General features: G+C 39.6%; 4 protein-coding genes across 4 annotated transcripts; 2 read left to right on the top strand and 2 right to left on the bottom strand.

The window, feature by feature from the left end:
- Positions 1-882: 882 nt before the first annotated feature.
- LOC146466246 (uncharacterized) lies at positions 883-2,891 on the bottom strand. The gene has a single exon (XM_085127590.1). The coding sequence runs from the start codon at positions 2,770-2,772 to the stop codon at positions 1,828-1,830; it is 945 nt and encodes a 314-aa protein (XP_084983716.1). The 5' UTR covers positions 2,773-2,891; the 3' UTR covers positions 883-1,827.
- A 4,360-nt stretch (positions 2,892-7,251) lies between these two features.
- Positions 7,252-8,829, top strand: LOC146466245 (uncharacterized). Its single transcript, XM_085127582.1, has one exon. The coding sequence runs from the start codon at positions 7,343-7,345 to the stop codon at positions 8,258-8,260; it is 918 nt and encodes a 305-aa protein (XP_084983708.1). The 5' UTR covers positions 7,252-7,342; the 3' UTR covers positions 8,261-8,829.
- Positions 8,830-8,976: 147 nt separating this feature from the next.
- LOC146466244 (uncharacterized) lies at positions 8,977-10,963 on the top strand. Its single transcript, XM_085127583.1, has one exon. It carries the CDS (start codon positions 9,466-9,468, stop codon positions 10,378-10,380), a length of 915 nt encoding a protein of 304 aa, XP_084983709.1. The 5' UTR covers positions 8,977-9,465; the 3' UTR covers positions 10,381-10,963.
- An 11,862-nt stretch (positions 10,964-22,825) lies between these two features.
- LOC146466243 (uncharacterized) lies at positions 22,826-24,290 on the bottom strand. The gene has a single exon (XM_085127611.1). It carries the CDS (start codon positions 24,255-24,257, stop codon positions 23,346-23,348), a length of 912 nt encoding a protein of 303 aa, XP_084983737.1. The 5' UTR covers positions 24,258-24,290; the 3' UTR covers positions 22,826-23,345.
- Positions 24,291-24,869: the final 579 nt, after the last annotated feature.

Below are 24,869 nucleotides of genomic sequence, written 5' to 3'. Positions count from 1 at the left end.
TAACAATTAGATTATGAGCTCGAGATTTCTATCGCGTGATATATAGTTGATGAGGGCGAAGCCCGAATCAACTATCACGCATAGAAATCGAGAGCGAATAATCTAATTGTTTTAGTATAAATCTACTAGTCGTTCAAAACTAAACAAGTAAATTATCTATTTCCTCATCGCAGACACTTCGAAAACGCGAAGAAGCGGCCGCCATTTTGTTGAAAATCGCTACTCACTATCTATCACAGAATAGATAGCGAGTAGCGTAGCCAATCAGAGAACGGCATTCGTGATAGAACACTAGTAGATTTATACTAACGATCGATAGACGGCACCTGTGTAGCCAATCAGATGGCGCGTTACGCGATAGTCGGTCACTGAGGTATGCTAACTGTTAATTATACCATGGCCGCTAAGCCAATCAAATCCCTGAAACTGCATTATGCAAATCCAGTTTTAAATAAAACGCAATATAAAATCTCTATACACTTTTCACGACTCTGATCTTTCATGAAAATAACACATAGACTGTGTGTGTCAAAGAGTCAGTATAACAATAAAAATCATCGCCAAGCTAACACACTGTCCCATGTCACGTAATAATCCTAGAAATATTGCTTCTGGAGTTACCTTTCATTTTAGTCATTTTATTATCCCCTTCGTTTTTTAGCTCGCCTTGAAAAGCTCAAAGGTATCTGCGTGTCCTCCATTTTTTTCCAATTAATTGTTTTAGTGAATAAAGTTGTTGCTGTTGTTGTTAATGTGTGAAAAAAATGGTATGTTACGTTTTAAGCCTGGTGGATAAATGATAGAGGTATTTTTTAGTCACTGTGACATAGGCAGACTCGCATGTTTGTCACATGATTGTCACATGAGGCTGTATCTCGGAAGTAGTAATCGGAAGGCCATGCCTTGCAACAATTTATTACTTATAGATCGCTATTTACAAACACAGATCAATAACGCTTTACAATCAAAAATACTAATAACAACATCTCTAATTCTACTGATTACGGATATTAAAATGTCAATCAATACAAATATAATGATTTACAGCACAAGAATTCTGGTTGGTTATATAGAATTGAACTACTACTGAAATGATTTCTTAAAAAGAAAAGTCTTAATAGAAATTTAAAGTTTCTATAGATCTAATAATTCGTAATTGTAATGAGAGCTCGTTCCACAGATGCAACGCAGCCGCCTGAAATGCACGCTCACCCTAGGTTGCCAGCATCTTACCCCTAGGTGGACTAGGTACACTGGAAAGGCTAATTTATTTATTTTCATTCCATTGAATCAACTTTGTCAGCGAGATATATGCAAATTTTTAACCCTGAACCGCAGGTGCTTCTATTTCTGACAACAAGAGAACATGTATACAACGAAAACTCGCTGTCATATATCATCGATTTCTAGGCCATTTTGGAGGAAAATATCTCAGATCATTCATTTTTGGAGCAAACTGTAAAAACTGAAATCCTGACAAGGAGAAATTTGATATTGTTCAGTAATCACCGAGGTCAAAATACAATAAGATCAAATTTACCAGCAGAAGACAAGCTTAGTCTGGCAGAGCAGAGAAAAGCCGGATAAGGCCAGCCGAGTGCCTCAGAAATCTGGCACAAACATGTAACATGGCTAGCTTATATTAAAATCTAAAATGTTTAGCTTGGGTGCCCACATACACCAGCTGTCTACGGGCCTGTCCCCTACGGTCTGTTGTGTTTATGACAGCGATCAGTTGAACAAAAATGATTGAACTGAACTGATTGACAAAACAAATTTATAGTTATTGTCCCACAGAAGTGTTAGTAAATGCGATCTGCAACTGAACTAGCTTGTCAACTTTTCACAGCCATGAATTGGGTCCATTTGATCATTATCTAGAACTGGTTCTTTGGGAAATTGAAAACAATCTTCGCCATATTCTGATGTCAACTCCTCTTTCCAGTTGTTCGGAACAGGAAACAGAAATCCTTCGAATTTCATTTGTTTTAAAGGGTAAAACGAGCTGCGGACACGCGGAAAAACGAAAATATCAACCATGAGACCATCATGCCATGTACAATTATGAGCCAGACAGTATCTATAGCAGCTGTTTACATCCCTTAGTCTTGGGTTCCAGTGGCGTTGATATATCCCAACAATACTGTGTATGCGTAAATTGTTACCGGCAGTTGGTCTCAGCCCAGGGTCACTTATACAGTTTTGAAAGAAAATGTCGTCGGGTAACTCCTTCGCTACAACTTGGAAGAATTTAACGTAGTCATCTAAAGGCACATGAATATCGATGTCGTGATCCCAGGGAATGAATCCTTGATGTCTTACAGCACCCAGTAAAGTGCCGTGTGCGATCCAGTAGAAAATGTTGTGCTTCTGAGCAAGGAGATCGAAAATACGTAACATCCGTGTCAGAACAAGCTGCGATTGTCGTTGCGTGGAATTTGTTTTGTTGCGAATATCAGGACAGTCAAATGTTCCATTGATCAAGTCGCATCTCCCTCCAAGCTCTGTGTATAACTTGGGGCACATTTCACCCCAGTCGAAGTGAAAATCGCAGTGTTTACCTGTACGATTAACATAATAGCTATCCACGACTTCTGTTGTTTTCACCTTTCTACTTAGTAAACGGTGCACATATCTGGGATCTATTTGTAAAGCCAAAATCACTAAAATACAAACTACAATCGTCGAAGAAAGAAACAACAAGAACAGCTTCCTTCGGCGTCCTTTCATTGTGTAACATAAGATCGATTTTATGCTAAGATGTTTAAACATTAACCGTTGTTGTTTGCGGGTCGATAACTGTCAGTAGAAAATGCATAGGCGTCTGCCACAAGCTATGGTATCGCAGTGTGTCGGTGGGAGTAGAAACGAATCTTTGGTTTATCAACAGAGTCCAGTGATAAGATAATTTGGCCGTGAATACTCAAATCTCTTTACATGCCAGGGCCCGCGGAGCGGTTTTTTGGAGTGAAAAAGCGAACGCGTCAGGGTGAGACCCCGAGACAACTAGGGGTTTCGGGAGCATGCTCCCCGGGAAAAGTTTTAAACCTAAATCTTCTGAAATGGCTAGAAATGCATCAGAAACGGTCAACACTGATGTAAATTTTTAATTATATCAACTAAAGTGTGTCTTCTTTGCTTTTGAATTAAGGAGTCAATGCTTCAGTCTGGCCCTTACATTTGACCGAACACAACAGGCTGATGAGGCAGAAATTTTCGACTTGTTTTCTTGTAAAAGCCAGCAGCTTTTAAAGACCCATTTTCGTTGTTCATGTTTCCGTAATTCATATGTGCTTTTTTGTTCGTTATGACAGCGGGATTGAATGAAAAATTCAGTCACTCTTTTACTTCACTTCATGCGGCAGGTCAAGAGAAGGTCAAGAGACGTGCACGGCGTGATGGTGAACGATCAAGGAGACGAAAGGGGGCCCCAAATAGTAAGACTTCAATTAAGAACACTAACAGCCACTCTGATCCAGGATGAGCGTAGCTCTACATAATTCTCCGTTTCTGATATTTACGCGTAACGGCGATAAGTAGCTTTCTTAAATGAACGCCTTTGTGCAAAAACTCCCTCGAACTTATTCAGTGATAAAACTTTATCTTAGTGAAACACCGATCCAAGAACGAATGAAAGTACATGTAGAAACAACAGCTGAAAAGAGGGGGTGAATAGGGGTATGTTAATCCGCCGATCCGTCCTATTTTTTGTCCAAATTCGTCGATCCGACGCTATTTTCTTTCAAATCCGGATCCGCGGCCATGGTGAAATCCTCTTTTGCTTTTGATATTTTATTAATGTGACAGGCCAAGCACGACTCCCGCTAATGCTTTCCAGAGTACGTGTCTGAGAGGATTTCCTTTTTCATGGATCAAAATGCGGTGAGATCTCTCTGCTGAATGGTGGTGACCTTTGATCATGAGCACGAAGGAAAATACTCCAATTTACTGAAGACCCCCCCGTCACTGAATGGAGGTTTTCCGTTTGAATTAGTTAAATGCGTTGGGTTCTTGCAGTTGTTTTCAGGTCGCTTGCTTTGTGGCCTCAACACTTGAGGCATTGCGTTCTTATAGCTGACATGTTCCTCCATCGTTCTGTTGTTTTATCTCGCATCCAACAGATATTTTTAAATATCTTTTAAATAAGCTTTAAAAAGCTTAGACAGTTGGAAACTGTCTTGTCAGTGTCAAGGATGCTGTAGTGGTTACTTTTGGCAAATGTCTAATGTTGTTTCTTAGGCAAGACTCGAGTTTCGGTCCTTCAGTGGACAACACAGTTGCCGCTATAAGGTGATCTTTCTTGAATAATTCAATAATAAATCTGTTGCCACATTTGTACTTATCGGTAGGATCGAACGCTCTCCTTTTTTTCTTTTTTCATTGATCTAGTTTTGATCTGTTCTAGGTTGTGTTTCTGACTAAGGTATTTTTTCGCTTTTTTGACTACGTAGGGTTTAGTTTGACACGGAAAAGTAGTTCCTCTAAAGCTGCACTCAGATGTCTTCGTGGAGATCTAAAAGAATGAGGGGTATATCTGAAAAATGCCGAAAATTGAAAAATTGTCGACAAACCCCCAACATACCGACAAAGGCCGACCGCAATCCGAACTTCTAGACAGGCAGAGTCCGGAATCCGAGCCAAAATTCGCATGCATCTGATCCGCGATCCAGCGTATTTTTCAATCTGCGAATCTGCTCAATTTATCCCAAAAGTCCGCAATCCGTGCGCTTTCTCAGGCCAAACCCGTCGATCCGCGAACCTATTCACCCCCCCCCCCCCCCTTTGAAAATGTGAAATTCCATCATTCCACGGTTGAAATTTAGTCGTCCGTTCAGTAGCAAAACCAACAACAAACTCCCTGGGATTGTCGGGTTTGTGCGGAGAAAACCGTTATATATGGTAAGTTGTTTCTGTAAGTGATGGATATGGTTTTAACCATCAAAGCCCCCCAGTCCCACCCCCTCCGCGGTTCCTGCGTTTGTTTATGGTGGCCAAGTCAACTCTGTTGGTAAGTAAAATCAAGCAGGATATACAAAAGTAAAATGCAGACGGCGTGACTCACGCAATCACAATCACGCAGCAAATCAATCCGTGTTACTTGTATATAATTACCTTTTTCGATTTAATCTGTACGGTGCTTTTAACAATTAACATTCAGATTGCCATTTTTTTTTCGCCCTGACTACCTTATTCGTACTAATTTTCGCCAAGCTTTAATTTTGCGATTCTCTAAAGACTCGCTAAAATTAGGATACGCGAAAATTAAAAACGCGAAATTTAATACACTTCTATAATTGCTTTAATCAATGACTAACTGCGTTTTTAGCTACATGGTAAAGTCAACATTCTATTTATCTTCTACTTCAGCACTTTCTTCATCCGAATCGCTCATTTCTTCTTCTTGTAAATGTAGCTCTTTCAAAACATCTTTCGTGCAGTCATCGAACTGTGTGGCATAGGTGTTTAAAATCATATTTTTACGATTGACTTTTACAATTGGCTTTTATTTTAAAGTACAATATTGCAGTAGCATTTGATTGATTTGCACTATTTGCTTGATTTGTCTGATTATCAACGCTATTTCTATTACATAATTGCAAATCATGATTGTAAATCAATCGTTATTTAAGTGATCATTCAATAAAAAATGGTTTTCTGAGTCTGTCTTTTGTCAATTTTCGCGAAATTAAATGGCTAAATTTATCATTTTTTGCAAAATCGCGAAAATTAATGCTCGCGAAATATTCGTGTTCCAAATTCGCGAAATTAAGTGCCCGCGAAAATTAGTACGAATAAGGTAATAAGTTGCAACTTCATGCCACTATGAACTATTAACTGGCAGCTCAACTAATGAATAGTTTAAAAAAAAACTGTGAATAATAATTGACGGTCTCGATCTGAATGGGGTTAATCGTCAGCCATCAAAAATGGGCAATTTTTACCGTCAACCGTCACTAAAGCCAAACATTATGAAAAAAACATAAAGGCACTGTTTAAGTCAAGTCCGGTTGCTCAGTAGACAATAGCCCGCAGGATTTGATCTGATAGGTAGCCTTTTGTTCCCTTGAACAATCGAACGGCAGGGTGTGTTGGCTGTTAGTGTTCTTATTTCAAGTCTTACCATTTGGGGCCCCCTTTCGTCCCCTTTCTATCGTTCACCATCACACCGTGCACGTCTCTTGACCTGCATGAAGTGAAGACAAATTTTCCCCCACCGCACCTTCCGCCAGCCTGTGGATTACACTCTTTTTTTATATAAGAACGTCTCATGTCTCATGTTTGGGCCTGAGGCTGAACGTTCTTATTTTTGTTGGCAATTTGAGCCTGCCGAGAAAAGTTCTTAAAATTATCGTTTATAGCCGACTTCAATAAATCTATGCTGACGTGACCAAGACACCTATTATTTGGGTTAATTATACAATATTGACTGATTTTTTATCCGTATTTATAGTGGTAATTGAACTGAGTGGAGTGCAATTTGGTCTGAAATCATACGCGTGATTTCAAAATCGAACGAGCGCGCAGCGCGAGTTTGATTTGAAATCACAAGCATGATTTCAGACCAAAATTGCACGACACAAAGTTCAATTACCACTTTATTACACCTATTTTTAATTCACAACATTATCAATATTAATATTCTATTCTTGTTACTTCATTTCCATTTTGATGGGCTAAAGAAAGGATGCGATTTAGAGCAAAAAATGGTGGAATTTGGGAATAAATCGCACCGTTGAGAGCCAATCAGATTGCAAGGATCACCAGTGATTTCAAAATGGGTGTAATAAATACTGTTCATTTTAAAAATATTTGGTTGGAATAGAAATGTTCTTAAACTGACTCTCAGCCTGGGTTCTTAGTATGTTCTTAAATTTTAGTGTGTTTAGTTAATCTCAGCCTCAACGTTCTCATAAAAAAAGTTCTTACAAAAAACAGAGTGTATTCACTTATGAATTACTGCTTTATTTCAGTTTTCAGCATTTCAGGTGGTGCGGTTTTTGCTGAAGAGATAGTAGTTTATTTTATATGATATTGGTTTAAAATAAAAACACGTCACTTTGGTGGCCAAATTTATTCCAACCAATCCGCCTCTGTCTTTGTTATCATAGTCATGCTCTCTCTCAGCTCGTTATTGCTTGACAAACAAAAAAAACAGTTGTTATTAGTGGGGAGTACCTCTGGCTCGTGAGGCAGCCCGGGAAGTTAATTAACATAAGTGATAGCCACTGGCCACTGCCTTTCCGAGCCGAGTTTGCAAACCCAACCGGAGCTGTCTAACATGCCCAAGCTAAAATAAACAGCATAAAGGGATTTTAAGAAACCAACTGGAAGCTACTAAAAGATGCGGCTATTTTCAGACCCCAAGCTTTTCTTCTTGTTTATTCTTGGGATAGAAGTATCGTTTGTTCTGGTGACGGTCATTTTGCGATCAGATTTCATATACGAACTTCCCTTCCTATTTCGCAAGCTTAAAACAACAGAAGTCGTGGATAGCTATTATGTTAATCGTACAGGTAAACAATGCGATCTTCACTTCGACTGGGGTGAAATGTGCCCCAAGTTATACACAGAGCTTGGAGAGAGATGCGACTTGATCAATGGAACATTTGACTGTCCTGATACTCGCAACAAAACGAAATCAACCCATCGAAAGGCGCAGCTTGTCATGATACGGATGCTACGCATCTTCGATCTGCTTGCTCAGAAGCATAACATTTTCTACTGGATCGCACACGGCACTTTACTGGGTGCTGTAAGACATCAAGGATTCATTCCCTGGGATCACGACATCGATATTCATGTTCCTTTAGATGACTATGTTAAATTCTTCCAAGTTGCAGCGAAGGAGTTACCCGACGACATTTTCTTTCAAAACTGTATAAGTGACCCTGGGCTGAGACCAAATTATCAGGAGATTGTCGATAACAATTTACACATACACCGTATTGTTGGAGTATATCAACGCCGCTGGAACCCAAGACTAAGGGATGTAAACAGTTGCTACAGATACTGTCTGGCTCATAATTGTACATGGCATGATGGTCTCGTGGTTGATATTTTCGTATTTCCGCATGTACGCAGCTCGTTTTACCCTTTAAAACAAATGATATTCGAAGGATTTCTGTTTCCCATTCCGAACAACTGGAAAGAGGAGTTGACATCGGAATATGGCGAAGATTGTTTTCAATTTCCCGAAGAACCAGTTCAACATGATGATCGAATAGACCCAATTCATGGTTGCGAAAAGTTGACGAGTTGAATTGTCAGTGTCCCATCACACGTGTTTCGATTACAATGTAGAGTGCGGGATTGATTATCGCGTGTTCATCTTAGTTTAGCAAGCAAGCAAGCACGCGATAGTCTACTGCTGTTTGTTAGCATGTGGCGATTTTAGGACGGGAACAAGACGCATTATACGGATAATACGTCCTTTGCCCGTCTTTATACTAGACACGAATAACCAGACGAACAACAAATGTTTGCCCAAGTTTGCCCGGACGGATAATGCATCCTACCGCAGCGCACTCGTCGCTAACCTTGTCTATACTGGTTGGTTAAGAAATGGCGTTGCCTTTCACTGTTGACCCAAAGTAACAAGATAGAAAAAAAACGAAAATACTGATAAAGAAAGTTTGTTTGCCTCTCAGCTGATGTTTTGGATAGATGACTTTAAGGCTACAGGATCAGCTATATATTAATTCTAAATTTTAGATTCGGTTTTTAAGTGTGGTCCAAAATACTAAGCACTGAATGCACGACCCATGTGGTTAATAAGATAAAAATAAATGCACATGGCTTAAGGCAAAATATAAAATTATTCTATTACAACGCGACTCGTGTTTTGAACTTTCCATACATTTGTCTGAACACACACATTAGCGAACCAGCCGTGAACGGCTCTAAAAATAGCTCGCGGGAAAAAAATACAGGGAAATGTATGGAAAGTTCAAAACACGACTGGACGCTTTCTGGCTCAGCTACATCCCTCCTAGTTTGTTCTTAAAATCCTTTTCCTAGTGCCAAGAGTTTCCAATTCATGAATTTTTCAGAAGCGATGTTTTATAAAAATTATTTGACATCGGATTTCCATACAAACACTGTTATTTCAAGCCTGTTTGCCTACCTGTCAAAATGGCTCGCGCTGCCATCAGTTACATAAAGACCTAGATAGCAAGCCCGTGTGTTTGTTAAATTATTCAATTAATTAAACCTTAGAACTTAAGTACTCGAGGACGCTTATCTGAAGGAGCTTTTTCGTGTAATTGTTTGAACGAGTTTGCTTGTCCTACTTCCTCGTTCACATGAATAAAACTACTTTTGGCCAAAATTAACATAAACGCTAGCCACGTATCCATCCGCCTATCCAAGCCGCGTTTGCAACCTAACCGGAGCTGTCTAACATTCTCAAGCTAAAATGAACAATATAAAGGGGGATTTAAGAAACCATCTGGAAGCTACCACAAGATGCGGCTATTTTCAAACCCCAAGTTTTTCTTCTTGTTTATTCTTGGGACAGCAGTATCGTTTGTTTTGGTGACGGTCATTTTCCAATCAGATTTTATATATGCATTTCCCTTCCCATTTCGCAAGCTTAAAACAACAGAAGTCGTGGATAGCTATTATGTTAATCGCACGGGTAAACACTGCGATCTTCACTTCGGCTGGGGTGAAATGTGCCCCAAGTTATACACAGAGCTTGGAGGGAGATGCGACTTGATCAATGGAACATTTGACTGTCCCGACATTCGCAACAAAACGAAATCAACCCAACGACAGGCGCAGCTTGTCATGACACGGATGTTACGTATTTTCGATCTGCTTGCTCAGAAGCATAACATTTTCTACTGGATCGCACACGGCACTTTACTGGGTGCTGTAAGACATCAAGGATTCATTCCCTGGGATCACGACATCGATATTCATGTTCCTTTAGAAGACTACGTTAAATTCTTTCAAGTTGCAGCGAAGGAGTTACCCGACGACATTTTCTTTCAAAACTGTATAAGTGACCCTGGGCTGAGACCAAATTATCAGGAGATTGTCGATAACAATTTACACATACACAGTACTGTTGGAGTATATCAACGCCGCTGGAACCCAAGACTAAGGGATGTAAACAGCTGCTATAGATACTGTCTGGCTCATAATTGTACATGGCATGATGGTCTTTTGGTTGACATTTTTGTATTTCCGCATGTACGCAGTTCGTTTTACCCTTTAAAACAAATGATATTTGAAGGATTTCTGTTTCCTATTCCGAACAACTGGAAAGGGGAATTGACATCGGAATATGGCGAAGATTGTTTTCAATTTCCCAAAGAACCAGTTCTAGATGATACCCGAATGGACCCAATTCATGGCTGTGAAAAGTTGACGTAGTTGAATTGTCAGTCTCCCATCACACGTGTTTCGATCCCACAAGAGTGTATAATCTTACATTTTTTTTTTAGTACATGAAGGTGAATCAATAATCAATAAAATTAAATAAATTTCTTTCGGGCTTTTTAATGTTAATTGTTTCTTCAACCTTTTTCAGTCGGTTAATAATTCAACAAATATATTGTTCCACGTGGACATAAAATGATTGAATAGCAAATGCTCTTTGTCGCGTTGTTCGTTCCGGCTTGTGTTAAATATTGTAATATTTAGTAATATTTTTTGTCATTTTTTATTTACCTATTCAATTACTACTTCTTTTCACCGGTTAAGTCAACCTAATTCCTATATTACAGTATAATAATTATTTCATACACTTATTCTACCAGTCTTAATAGGTCTTATCACCGTGTTAACGCCATTTTGACGAGTAGGCAAACAGGCGTGAAATAAGAGTGTTTGTATGGAAATCCGATGTCACATAATTTTCATAAAGCATGGCTTCTGAAAAATTCATGAATTGGAAACTTTTGGCACTAGGAAAAGGATTTTAAGAAAAAAAACTTGGGAGGATGTAGCTGTGCCAGAAAGCGTCCAGTCGTGTTTTGAACAGTTTCCATAGATGTTTAAAGGTTCACTGCATGAGCTCATTATTAAAAGCGCAAGTCTTGCGATCATAACCACTGGACGTCATTGTGGCTAATAGCGTGTGTACCAGGTCTTTCGGGTCTTTTTTTTTTTTTTTTTTTTTTTTTTTTTTTTTTTCATTTTTACCGCTTCACACAGTCTGTCTCATTATGAGAAAATCTAGAGCTTACCATTTTTTCTACAATACTGTCCCATACATCTTTATTCCCTTTCTTTAGACCTCTTGTTTTCATCAGGCCCCAGTTGTTCAAAGAGCGGATAACTTTATCCAGTGGATAAGTTCAGCTATCCAGCGGATAAAATGAACTGGCCAACAAAAGCTTTTGGCACGTTTTTCACACAATCCCACTCAAACAAACAACAACAACCGGTTCTACTTTATACACATTCAAATTATAAGGCAATAGGGAAATTCTTGCACACATTATATTTGGCGCATAGCGACCTATCCAGTAGACAAAATTATCCGCTCTTTGAGCTACTAGGGCCAGTATTCCAACAATGCAAGAACTTCTGGCTAAGACCAGTTTTACGTCTTGCCTGAAAGAGATGGTATTTCCTCACCTGAAAACTTCACAGGCTACCAGAACGTGACAAATCTCCTGCTAAAGTTGATCCAACAGATCAGTGAAGTTTCACTGCCTTAGAAGCTTATTGGTGAAGGAGTGTGGTTTAGGCATTGAAAAGATGACAAGGACTTGAACCAAGTTTGTGAGCCCTTGTTTGTGGGTTCCTGTTATGTAAGGTCTTCCTACAGGAAAAAGGTTTAACTAGTGTTTTAGGTTAACGGTTAAACATGCACGACGCCATGTACTATATGATGAGTGACGTGATATGCAATCCTAATGTAACTGTGAGTTATCCATAGTCCTTATGAGATAAGACGTCTCCCTGAAGCCATGAACTTAACTGTTTATGGCTGGATAGCGTGCGCTCGCTGGGCTCCGGCTAGCAGACTTTTTTGCTTCCACAAACCAGCACAAAATCTTATCCCGGAGCGAGGCATGCTTGGGCCAGTTCGCTGTGGTCCTGTTACGCCATGTATGGCTGGCTGTTACAAAACTGCACTTACCCGGGAGGAGGTGCGCGTAGTTTGTTGCGAGACAAAGGTTTCACGTGGGTTCTCCCTGTCGGGTACATTTTAGTACTCGTGCCAAGGGTTATCATGACTTTCCAGCGACACGGCTACTCCGCGGCAGAAATGGCGCCCGATTTGAATTAAACTTTGTTTTCAACGAAGGCCTGTGTCTTAACAAGCACCGCACATCATCCTTCTTGGCATATGGTGAGGTAGGTAAGCGTGTGCTGAAGTTTCAAGCGAATTTTAGCGAGGTTTTCGCTAAAATTTCGACTTCAAATTCGACTTCAAGTTTTCCAACTTTTTCATTAACATAGTACAGTGCTGTACGTGGACCAGCCACTGAGAGATAAATCGCTCAAAGTGGCGTTTGGAAGGTCTGAGAAGCCATGAAAACACAGCAAAAAAAAAAAGTGAGCTTTTTCAGACTTTATTGGAATTTTTGTAGGTTTTCGAGGGAATATTGTTGTTTAGTTTTCGATCGAATTTTAACGCCATACAGACTCTTGTATATATGCGTTATAGTCCAGTCAATCTGTGAAATTTGAAGGCCAAACCCACCACAAATTGCAACAAAAGCGAAACATGTCTCATTTTATTCCCAATTTGTTGGGGAATAACTTACTAAAAGTCACCGTAAATCGAAGCATTGGAACATTTTCATTTTGGACAAAGTTTAAAACACTATAATTTCATCCAAAATTTTATGCATATTTAATATCGCAGCCAAAGTTTAACAATTTGCAAAGATCTGTAGCTCCTACAGTTAAAGCTATGAGAATAAAAATCAGCATCAGATTATGTACAACACTTTCAATGTAGGGACGTTCATTAGCGTGGCTTATGACGTCACATTTGTCGAATTATTAGCTAGAACAAAAGAAGACCAGCTAACTTTCTGATCAAGACCAAGTGCAACGCCATTTTGTGGAAAGTCGTCATGTCGTGTGCCGTTCTGAACGATATTGGCAGCTGAACTGCCTACCGATCTAGTAATCGAACAAACCCCAATGAGAAGTATTAAGAGTGCAGGGGGGTTTGATAAGGGGAAGAGGTATTGATGAACAGCAGAGACATGTGTGGTTGTTATCTATTCCAGCGTGTGCAGGTGAACGAAGCTCTTCAGGAATACACATCAGTCAGCTATTGCACAACATGAGGAGCCGCGTAGAGGTGTTAAAATTAATTAGGTTGAGTGACAGTTGCTATGATGGAATTCCCGAGTTCGAAAGGGGCAATCTATCAACACTATAGTAAAGAATCAATTTCAGTCGCGTGTAATGTCTAGATCGAGCTTGCCGCAATGCAATGAAGTCTTTGTGACTAGAAAGTTTGGCTTTTGTGGAAACGCTCAGTTAACTGAAAACAAAAACCCCTTCGATCTGTCCAGAAGCCTGACCACACATCGACCGTCGCAAACGGAAAAATGACAATTTTTACTAAAGGTTTTCGTTTTCCCGCCAATCTAATCAGCGCGCTAGATGGTCCTAAATCGACGAACCATAACATCAATGATTTGTTCGCTCATTGTCTCTACGATGCAAATTTATAGTTTATTGTTCGGCAAGCTAATTTTCTGCATCATTTTCTAATAACTGAATGATAAATAAAGTCAATCGTCAACCTCCATTCGTCCGCAAAGGTAAGTGCGATTTTTATGTACGTTATATATTTGATCAGGACTCGCGATTTCCTGATTTGGGAAAAAGTGTAACGGCGTCGATCACCAGCTTCCATTTTCCACGTGTAGGAACTCTTAGAATCAGAGTCAACACAAAATGTAGTTTTAAAATGCCTTCTATGATGATATTATTGTTGCGGGACCGTGTTAGTATTTCAGACGGTAAGACCAAAATAGATACTGGCAATCAATGTTCACCACGCTGAGTGCGACAAAAGTGTCCAAAAATTAATACCGGCTAAATATTCACGGTTTTATTATGTAGAGGTAAAAGACATAGTTAAATCACAGTTGTTCTCTTGGGTGTGTCGCCTGAGAACAATAAGCAATCGGGTGCGTCGCCTTTGCTTCGTGAGCTAACTCTAATAATAATATTCGAAATTTCTTCACAGAGATTTTTAACGCGGCCGTTCTTATCTCGGGTGAGTCGCCTGATAAGGACGAGCAATCGGGTGTGTCGCCTTTGCTTTGCCGTGTTTAATACTCGCTGCACATCGACGATAACTTTATTTTTCTCCGGATTTTTGAATTGTCTGGAGGTTTTTGACTGAACCGGAATTATTCGACTGCACGCAGTGAGTGAATGTTGATTGCTGTAAACTTTTTACAACGCACTGGGGCTCGTATTGCACGAAAATGTGGTTTTAAACTGTCAACAGCAGTTCCGTAAACAATAGGCCTCCTGTAGCGATCAAGGAAAAATTTGGATGGCAAAATTGGTTGCTAAGGCGTGCGGCTTGCCATGTGATCAACACAACGACATATCGATAGCTTGTCAAGAGAGAGACACCAGAGACACCCACAAGGTCCTGGAATACTTACAATCCAAAACACCATTTGATGCAAATGACAGCAGACTACTGGTGTCATAGCAAGTTGTTCAGTTAACTTGGCAAGGGCAGTCAAGTTGGAAAGAAGATCGTGGATGGCCTGGTTAGCCAGAAAGTGCAAGAGTATGTTTTCAAGAACAAAGATCAGGCTGTGACCCTTGTCTTGAAGCAAAAGATGCAGTGCACACAAGCACAGAAACTGTGGTTATTGATCCTTTGCTTCTGTTCCAGCGTCTCGTTTCAGTAGGGACACTTAAGGTAGAGTTGTTGGACGAAGGTTTCACTCATGAACTTTGTAGCTATCCACCTGCACTTTTTGAAACGACAAATGTTTTACTTTCCCCAAACAAAGCTGCACTCGCCTATGCCATGTGGAAACAAGTTTTAGCTATGCCTACACCTGCCCAGTACGTTTTGGATGGAGGTGCCCTTCTCTACAGAAATAGTGGCCTAGTGGTGAGAAATTTGATGCAATCTGTAGTCGCCACGTTAAGTATGTGACGGACAAAGATAGGTCTCCTGTCATAGTTTACGATGGCTATCAAAACGGACCGTCCACAGAAGACAACACTCACAGTAGACGAACCAAATCTAGTATGGCTGCTGAAGTGCGTTTCACTGGGGAAATAATATATTCTATGAAGAAGGATGTGTTCTTATCCAACAAGACCAACAAACAGAAGTTCAAAACGCTACTCTCAAGTCACTTCCAACAGAACAACATCGTAGTCATAAATGCAGAAGCTGATGCAGATGTGCTAGTGGTACAAACAGCAATTGAGTCAGCTGCATCGAACGACACAGTTTTAGTTGGTGATGATACAGATCTCCTCATACTTCTTTGTTGCAATTCAAAGAGTTCAAATTGTGAACTGTATTTCAGACCGGAACCAAAGTCAAGCTCGCAGCGAGCGGCGTGGTGCTGGAACAGTAATCAGGTGCAAAGAGTGCTAGGTGATCAGATCTGTGACAATCTTCTATTCGCGCATGCATTGCTGGGATGTGATACAACCTCCCGAGTGTTTGGTATTGGTGAGCAGGAGGCTTTAAAGAAACTCAGAAAGAATGCTTTTTTCCGAGAGAAGGCGGATGTGTTTCAGGACCCGCACGCTACACTAGGGGATATCCGCATTGCTGGGGAAAACGCACAGGTCTGCTTGTACAACGGCAGACCTGGTGACAAAATCGATACTCTTTGAGTGCAGCATTTCCACCGCAAAGTTTCATCCAGCACGTCATGTGTGCAACCGCGGACACTGCTACCAACATCAGCCGCAGCCAAGTACCATAGTCTACGTGTGAACCACCAAGTCTAGCAATGGCGTGGAGTGCACAACGGTGCGCTACAGAATGGGAGTAGAGGTTGAAAGATGACAAGATGTCGCCTGTTGCAGCTGACCTGCAATCTGCACTAGAGTATCTTCTGGAAGCTATCAATTGCAACTGCAAGACAGACTACAGTTCTAACGCTGCAGTTGTGTGAAGTTTGGTTTGTACTGTTCCCTTGCATGTGGGCAATACAAAGGTATGCTGTGTTGCAATGTAGAACTTCCTGAGGGAGATTGTGATTCTGACGATGAGTGACATATTATTAAGAGTTCATCTGCTGCTTCAGGTACGTTTTAAGCTCTTACTACTAATGTGGCCCATTAGTCTGGTAATTAGGCTGATACTTACAGTGTATAATAGTTAGGAGCCTACAAGCCGGTGTGCCAGTTCGTATACAGTTAAAGTGTTCTTCAAACACGCTTCCATATCTGCCAATTATTTTACATTTTTACATTCATCGCCCATTTAATTAGTATTAAAATAATAACATAAATATTTTCAAACTTTGTTATTGTTACACTTAAAAAAATAGTCAGAAACGAAGTTGTTATCAGTGAGTTTTTGAACTTTTCGAAATGCGAAACCTGCACTCCAAAATACTACAATTATCATAGTTTATTACGTCAGACCTCATAACATGCACCTATACTACTCTTAAATAGATTTAATTTTTTGCCCAATCGACTTTTGTTAGCATATTGCCATTTTTTTCGAATTAGAGAGTCTACTTCTAGCTTGGTATTCCATCGGTACTGTTGGAGCATAAATTAAATATGGCGCATTTTCGAATTTTAATAGCGATTCAAATTCCCGCAAAATTAACCTTGTTCCAATGCTCCGATTTTCGGTGACTTTTAGTATGTTATTCCTAATGGTATTACCAGTGCAATGAGACCTATTTAGCTTTTGTTGCAATTTGTGGTGGGTCATTCACTAACTTTACCGCACTATTATTGACCAAGCGTGAGGTGAAGATGGTTGGATATTGGCCAAGTTCTTTTTTCGCATTTTTAGTCGTCTTGGTCCATAAAAACGCAAAAAAAGAACGAGGCCAATATCCAGCCATCTTGACCTCACGCTTGGTCAATAAAGGATTTATTATATGGCTTTACCTTCAAGTTAAAACTACAACAACAAAACAAATTAAACAGGACATGAAACTGCTCTACTCGGAAAGAAATTCTTCATAGCCGGCCGGTGCAAGATTTATTTTCAGTGCATTTTTGGATTAGCATGTAATCGTGGAAAACAAGGAATCTTAAATTATCTTAGGGCTCTAATTTTATAATGGCTTTAAGGGAGTATACAATTATTGAGAACGAAAAATTTAGATTTTCGCAAGAGCGGGAAGATTTGAATAGAATCCGGCAAACTCGCCATTTTCAGCCGATCGCGCGGTGGCGTAAATAATAAACATTTTACACAGTTTTCGGCCTCCAATCATTAATTCTTGAATGAAACAATAGATTTTGAGATTATATGCAAACATAAGCCGAAAAAAAGAGCGGGTAAATCAGAAAACTGGGCGAAACTTTGATAAGATTTTGTTGTTTACAACAAGCAAGACGTGGCTAAATTAAAAACGTGAGCTTCTTCGGCGAACTTGAGAAAAATGCTTTTCTGAACTGCTTTAAACACTTAACGCAACTTCCACTACGCTATGATTTAAATACAGTCATTGCAAACCTAGAGAATTTATCAATTTGGCACTCGACTTGAGACAATAAGTTTTACAAAATCAACTCTATCTAAAATACTACACGCAGAGCAACTCACCGGTTTAACTCACATTCATTGTAGCTGAAACAAAATTTTCACTACACCAGGACGATTCCATTCTCTTTCCTTTCCTTCAGGTAAATGTTGAGAGTTTACCGAACTTTTTAGTGAGCGTTGTCCCCCAAAACAATGAGAAAATCAAAGAAAAGATTGCATTGTTGTTGGGATTAAACTTTCCATGCCAAGCGAACGGGCAATGGGTAGTCCCGAGCGGGCAATATAGCTCCATCTTGCCCGCTCGGGTAGCCAATCACAGCGCAGGATTTGACTCATCTTGCCCGCTCACGGAGCCAGCCATATAATAACACGCTTTAGTGACCTATGACAAAACACACACTGACGTCTACAGGTAGTCGTCGTCCAGTTTGGGCTCGAGGAAGCGTGTTGCGTGACATGACAAGCTGCGAAGGAGACTAGTCTACGGGGGGGGGGGGGGGTGTTATGTCCGCGGCTCTATGCGTTGTTTACATGCTTCATAAACTCAAATGTTGAGTTGGCATATTGTCCAATTGAATGCATGAATGAATTCAATGAACTGAATGCGCGTGAATGGAATTGAATGCACGTGCAAGGACCTTTATATCCGGTAAAATTCATCAAACTCATAAGTCTGGGGAGGGCTCCCTGGGAAAATACAGACTGACTGAAACAATGAAATGCTTATCAGGATGAACATTTTTTCATAAAGAATACTAATAAACATAAAGTTTTATGTGTTAAGTGGGATTTCGGGTGGATTTGGGGACACTTTCCTCGAGCATCTTTTTCTCTTCCTCTACGGTCCACTGTCCACGGGTCGAAAACATCTTTCCCCACAGCCCCAGAGATTTTAAAATTATACTTGTATCACTGTCATATTCAACCCTCTTACACAAAGAACGAGTATGAATAGAGTTTTGGCCACAAAATGTATAGACAATAAATATTGGGGCTGTGCGGAGCGCTTGGCACATCTTTTAGCTGGCGGCATCTTGGAGTACAATTTTCCAAACCACTCGTGACTGCTTGGTGTTCGAGTCTCACCACAGGTCACCAAAGCGTATGTGACATAGGTTTCCATGCAAGCTACACTAAAGTCTGAAAAAGCTCACCTGGTGTGTTTTGCTGTGTTTTCAATGCTCTTCAGTGCTTCCAAACGCTGTTTTGAGCGGTTTATCTCTCAGCAGCTGGTCAACGTGCATCATTATATTATGTTAATGGACTTTCCATATAGTTTTTGTGGCTATTTTAGGGAAAATCGAAATTTAAATTGTTGGCTAAATTTCGATTTAATTTTAACTCCATACAAACTCTTAAATCACGCTTGCATGGAAACCTGTGTCACATACGCTTTGGTGACCTGTGCCGAAACAATAAAATGATTTTCCTTTGGGAAATATATTCTATTTTTATACAAATATCCTCTATTGTTTTAGTCCTCCAACATAGCCGCCGTGCACACACTCTATACACAAATAACTTTTCTTATTGAATAACACATTCGAGAGCATGTGTTCGTCCGAGGCGGACGTGTCAACTAAGCAGAGCAAAATCTGTCTCCTTACTCCTTCATCTTTGGCTAAAACCATCGTTTAAATGTGTAAATCTGATGGAAAACACGGTACCTGTTAAATTCCGATGACGAAAGGACGCAAGAACAAACGAGCTGAGCGAGGCTCTCTAGAAGTGGAAGAAGAACTCAGTGACGCCAAACGAAGCAACATGGCCGCGAGCGAAGCAGGAAAGAATACGGAGTCGACAGAAAATTCGGAACCTAGCTTAACTGAAATTAGAGAAATGCTAGCGAATATTCAAACGTCAATAGCAAATATCTTAAAGGAGAATAAGTCAGTTAAAACAGAATTAACGGAATTGAAGGCCGCGTACCAGGAACAAAAGCGCGAGTTAGAGTCCGTGAAAACTTTCCAGTGGAAAAACAAAAAAGACAAAATAAAGAGAGCAGTCATTTACCAACTGCCCAAGGAGGGAGGACTGCATTTCATCAATTTTGCTACGATGGTTAATTCATTACGACTAGCCTGGATAAGCAAATTTTTAAGCGATACTAACGACTCATGGAAAGCGATTCCAAATTATTATTTCTCTGATTATGGTGGTCTGCAGTTCCTTCTGAAATGTAATTACAATGTTAACTTTATTAACAAAAATATACCTATCTTTTATCGAGAACTCTAACATTATTTCTGCGAAATTAAGAATATAACTAACATTTTTCCTCACAGCGAATTCCTATTATGGAATAATGAAGCAATAACTATTGAAAATAACATGTTATTTTGGAAATCCTGGTTTAATCAAAAAGTCCTCTTTGTGCAAGATATCTTAAATACCAATGGAAGCTTTTTAACATTAGAGGAATTCCAAAGCAAATTTAAAATTAAAACAAACTTTCTTCAATATTTTCAATTGATGGCGGCAATTCCGCCGGATTTGAAAAAGAAAGCCCAGGTGACTGAAAAAACGGAGCTATCAAATACAACGATGGTGCCAGGTACCCTAATGGATCTCGCTAGCATGCGCTGTAAGCATTACTACAAGATAATTAATGAAAGCAATATTATCGAACCATCTGGTATCAAAAAGTGGAAAACTATCTTCCCTATCTATTTTGAAAAATGGAAAAATAAATTTGCATTTATTTATGAATCAACAAGAGATAATAAACTAAGACAGTTCTCTTTCAAGTTTTTACATAAGATAACAACAACCAAAAAAGAATTATTTAGATTTCGATTAACCGACAATGAAACGTATTTTCTGCCCAAACTCAGATTCTATAGAACATATCTTTATAAACTGTGATTTTTCTACTCTAAGGCTCTTTCGTGGTTTAATCGGGTAAACAATACTGATGTGAGCCTCTATAATGACCTTATAGCTACCAACGAAATTCCACACCTCGAACAGTTAACCGACCTCCAAAAACGCAGACTACACTTATTTGTCATCTTATTAAAACAATATATTTATGTTTGCAAATGCTTTGAAAAAAAGCCGATTGAACAGGAATTTCAAACTAAAGTAACATTACAGTGGAAAGTAGAAAATATGTTCTTTTCTGAGCCTCAGATTTTTTTGTTATAATATATTTAATATAAGTGTGTTAAAAGTAGTAGATTCAAGTAGTAGTAAACTGCATGGTATCTGTTAACAGTGTCGTAACCGAAAATAGCATGTAAAGTGCCTACATGTAAAAAAAAAAAAAAAAAAGAAATTATTAGTATTGTAGGTAATATTGTTTTTCTCGTCCCCATTGTTTCTCTTTACTATTATAAGTTATTTAGTGATTCTTTGTATTAAGCTTGATTTTGTATTATGTATTTATATTTATATTTTGTATTTGTATCTTGTAATATTTTATTATGGCTATGTTCAAAAACTTGAATAACGCATTCACCTGAATTAATTTTCCTAGTCATCTTGAGAAATAAAGGTGAATTATTCGTCTTCTTTTCTAAGATATACAACGTGAGCCGATGAAAAGGGAAAAAGACGATTGCATTTTTACGCGGGATGCCCTGAAGGGGCATACCGTGTCTAAAAACGGGTCGATTTCTTTTTTTTTTTTTCTTTTTTTTTTTTCTTCCTCGTAGCTACAAATCGGTACATTAATTTATTCATTAAACTCACTCCTCTCCTACTCGGGGTGTATTGTTCTGATTGTCTTCAACAGAAGCAGCCCAATCAAAATCCATTCTTGTCGCTTACATCGCGAGGGAGGGGACCCACTCACCCCTACCTGTGTGACGTCCAACGCATCATTTGATTTATTTATAAAAAACAGATTAAATTTGGCGCCATATTGTTAACATGTTCTGGACTCAAGTGTGCCGTTTTCAAATGGAAATTTCACCATTTTGAAGCGGCAAATCGAAAGAATAACTTCTAAGAAGCATTCGACATTTAAAACGGTGGAAATTGGTAAATTCCTGGCGAAGGAATCGTGCTTTGTTTGACAGTCTTAGACCACGACGCGAGACTGAAAAGAGGTCATTGGAAGCTTACGTTATCGCAATGGAATTCCCGCAATTTCCCTTGAAACCCGGAGTAGCGTAACACAACGGAAACAACGTAACGCGATCGTCGTGACTCAAACTATTCCATCAGCAAGGATAGTTTAATCAATCGGCGAAGCATACAGTTGGAATAAATGAATCAGCCCCAGCATCACGCGTAATGCCAGTATAGCAGGCATCTTGTTTTTTCTTCTTTTTTTTTTCTTCCTCGTAGCTACAAATCGGTACATTAATTTATTCATTAAACTCACTCCTCTCCTACTCGGGGTGTATTGTTCTGATTGTCTTCAACAGAAGCAGCCCAATCAAAATCCATTCTTGTCGCTTACATCGCGAGGGAGGGGACCCACTCACCCCTACCTGTGTGATGTCAACGCATCATTTGATCTATTTATAAAAAACAGATTAAATTTGGCGCCATATTGTTAACATGTTCTGGACTCAAGTGTGCCGTTTTCAAACGGAAATTTCACCATTTTGAAGCGGCAAATCGAAAGAATAACTTCTAAGAAGCATTCGACATTTAAAACAGTGGAAATTGGTAAATTCCTGGCGAAGGAATCGTGCTTTGTTTGACAGTCTTAGACCACGACGCGAGACTGAAAAGAGGTCATTGAGAAGCTTACGTTATCGCAATGGAATTCCCGCAATTTCCCTTGAAACCCGGAGTAGCGTAACACAACGGAAACAACGTAACGCGATCGTCGTGACTCAAACTATTCCATCAGCAAGGATAGTTTAATCAATCGGCGAAGCATACCGGTTGGAATAAATGAATCAGCCCCAGCATCACGCGTAATGCCAGTATAGCAGGCATCTTGTTTTGTATCAATTTAGAAAGGAGCAGAACGTAGGTTAAATTAATGTGCCGTAAACAAAACTCCTTTGTTTGGTGACAGGTACTTAGCTCAGCGGAAGGGTGGAATATTTACATACCTCATGGTATTCGCGGGTGTATGCATGTATTCGCGCGAAGATCAAAGCGATCCTTCCACTTGAGCTCGACAAACGACCAATACAAACGGAATAACTTAGTAACACACACACACACAAAAAAAAAAAAAAACCATCAAATTCCACTCTCAAGTTCTACAAAACATATCTCTTGTTTTAATATAATTTATTCATAATCCCGCTCACCTTCAAATATGAATATTCTATTCCGACGCCGTTCACACAAGCCCGAATTAACTACCTTTCTTCAATCCTTAAACCAGCCGAGAACTGAATTTTACCAGTTTAAGATAAAGTTTATGTAGAGGAGCTTTGGGCTGTGTATTTTTTCAGTAGCTAATGCCGCGATGGATTCAGATCACGCAACGAAAATTAGTACAAAAATAATCGATGCGCGGCAGCCGAGCACGGTCGATCAATACTCAAAATGTCCGGCCAGCCGGGCGGTGAGAAATTTTCATCGAATCACGCTCGCGCTCACAAAATAACTTGTAGAATCGTTTGGTATTTCCAAACAAACATCGAATACTCTCAATAAATTTGATTTTTGACTGTCCTTATCCTGTGAATATTTCTGACTGTCGGGCATTAGAAATTTAATCTGTTTGATAGATAACGCAAGGGACAAAAGCCTGTATGTGCAACTGCACCTCTTAGCTCGCCAGTTCTTCGCAGCTATGAATTGGGTCCATGCTACCATCATCCAGGTGTGGCTCCTTTGGAAGTTGAAAGCAATTTATACCATATTCAGATTTTAACTGCCACCACCAGTTGTTTGGAACAGGAAACAAAAACCCTTCGAATGTCATTTGTTTCAAAGGGTAAACCCAACGGCTCTCATGAGGGAAAACAAAAATATCAACCATGAGACCATCGTGCCATTTACAATTATTAGCAAAACAGAATCTGTAGCAGCTTTTTCTGTCTCTAAGTCTTGGATTCGTAATCCGTTGATATATCCCAACAATACTGTGTATGTGTAAATGTTTTTCCTTAATGACTTCTTCGCTTGGCATCAATTCCGGATCACTTATACAGTTTTGAAAGAAAATGTCGTCGGGTAACTCCTTCGCTACAACTTGGAAGAATTTAACGTAGTCATCTAAAGGCACATGAATATCGATGTCGTGATCCCAGGGAATGAATCCTTGATGTCTTACAGCACCCAGTAAAGTGCCGTGTGCGATCCAGTAGAAAATGTTATGCTTCTGAGCAAGCAGATCGAAAATACGTAACATCCGTGTCAGAACAAGCTGCGATTGTCGTTGCGTGGAATTTGTTTTGTTGCGAATATCAGGACAGTCAAATGTTCCATTGATCAAGTCGCATCTCCCTCCAAGTTCCGTGTATAACTTGGGGCACATTTCACCCCAGTCGAAGTGAAGATCGCAGTGTTTACCCGTACGATTAACATAATAAGTATCCACGACTTCTGCTGTTTTGAGTTTCTTAAGGGGAAAAAGATGCCGTAAATATTTGATATCTTTTTCGAAGGCAATAATCACTAAAAGGCACCCTACAATCGCCACAGAAACAAACAACCAGAAAAGCTTCTTCACATTCATTGTAGCGCACACGTATGCCTGAGCTGTGCCTGTGCGGCGTGACTGAGCGTGACAAAGAAAGAAGGCGCTTAAATCAATGACTGTGGGCGTCAGTAAAGATGTTTACGACAGGAGCCAAAAAATAATATATATATTTAGCCAAGCCTAAAAGCGGAGCTCCGATTTTTTCATAGCATTAGGAATCTGCTTATCGTATGAACGTAGTAAACTTACCAGTTCCTTATCCTTTCGGCAGTTATATATATATTTTTCAATGCATATGCAGCAAACTTCCCAACAACAATAACAGGGGGCACAATTATTTAATGCTGATTTGTCGTTACAGAGGACATGTTCGCTTCATTTTTTACAATCTCGTCCCCAGAGCCCACGCGCGCTTTAGGCCAAAAGGAACCGAAAGGAACCTAAGAAGGAACCAAGATTGCTAGTACCCAGATTCTTTTACACACGCGCGAACTTGAATTTCATAAACAAATATAGCCGAAGGGGAGAATTTAGTTGTGTTGGCTTTGTTCTAGAGATTTGGGTAAGAATAGCAGTATTTAGACGTTTTCCTGTATTAGGATGGTGGATCTAATCAGCGTAGTGGATCAAGCATCATTTTAAGCGCTA

Source organism: Pavona decussata, unplaced genomic scaffold, assembly GCF_977016875.1.
Source record: "Pavona decussata unplaced genomic scaffold, jaPavDecu1.1 SCAFFOLD_149, whole genome shotgun sequence".
In the NCBI taxonomy this organism is placed as follows: Eukaryota; Metazoa; Cnidaria; class Anthozoa; order Scleractinia; family Agariciidae; genus Pavona; species Pavona decussata.
This window is presented reverse-complemented; position numbering and strand designations above follow the sequence as displayed.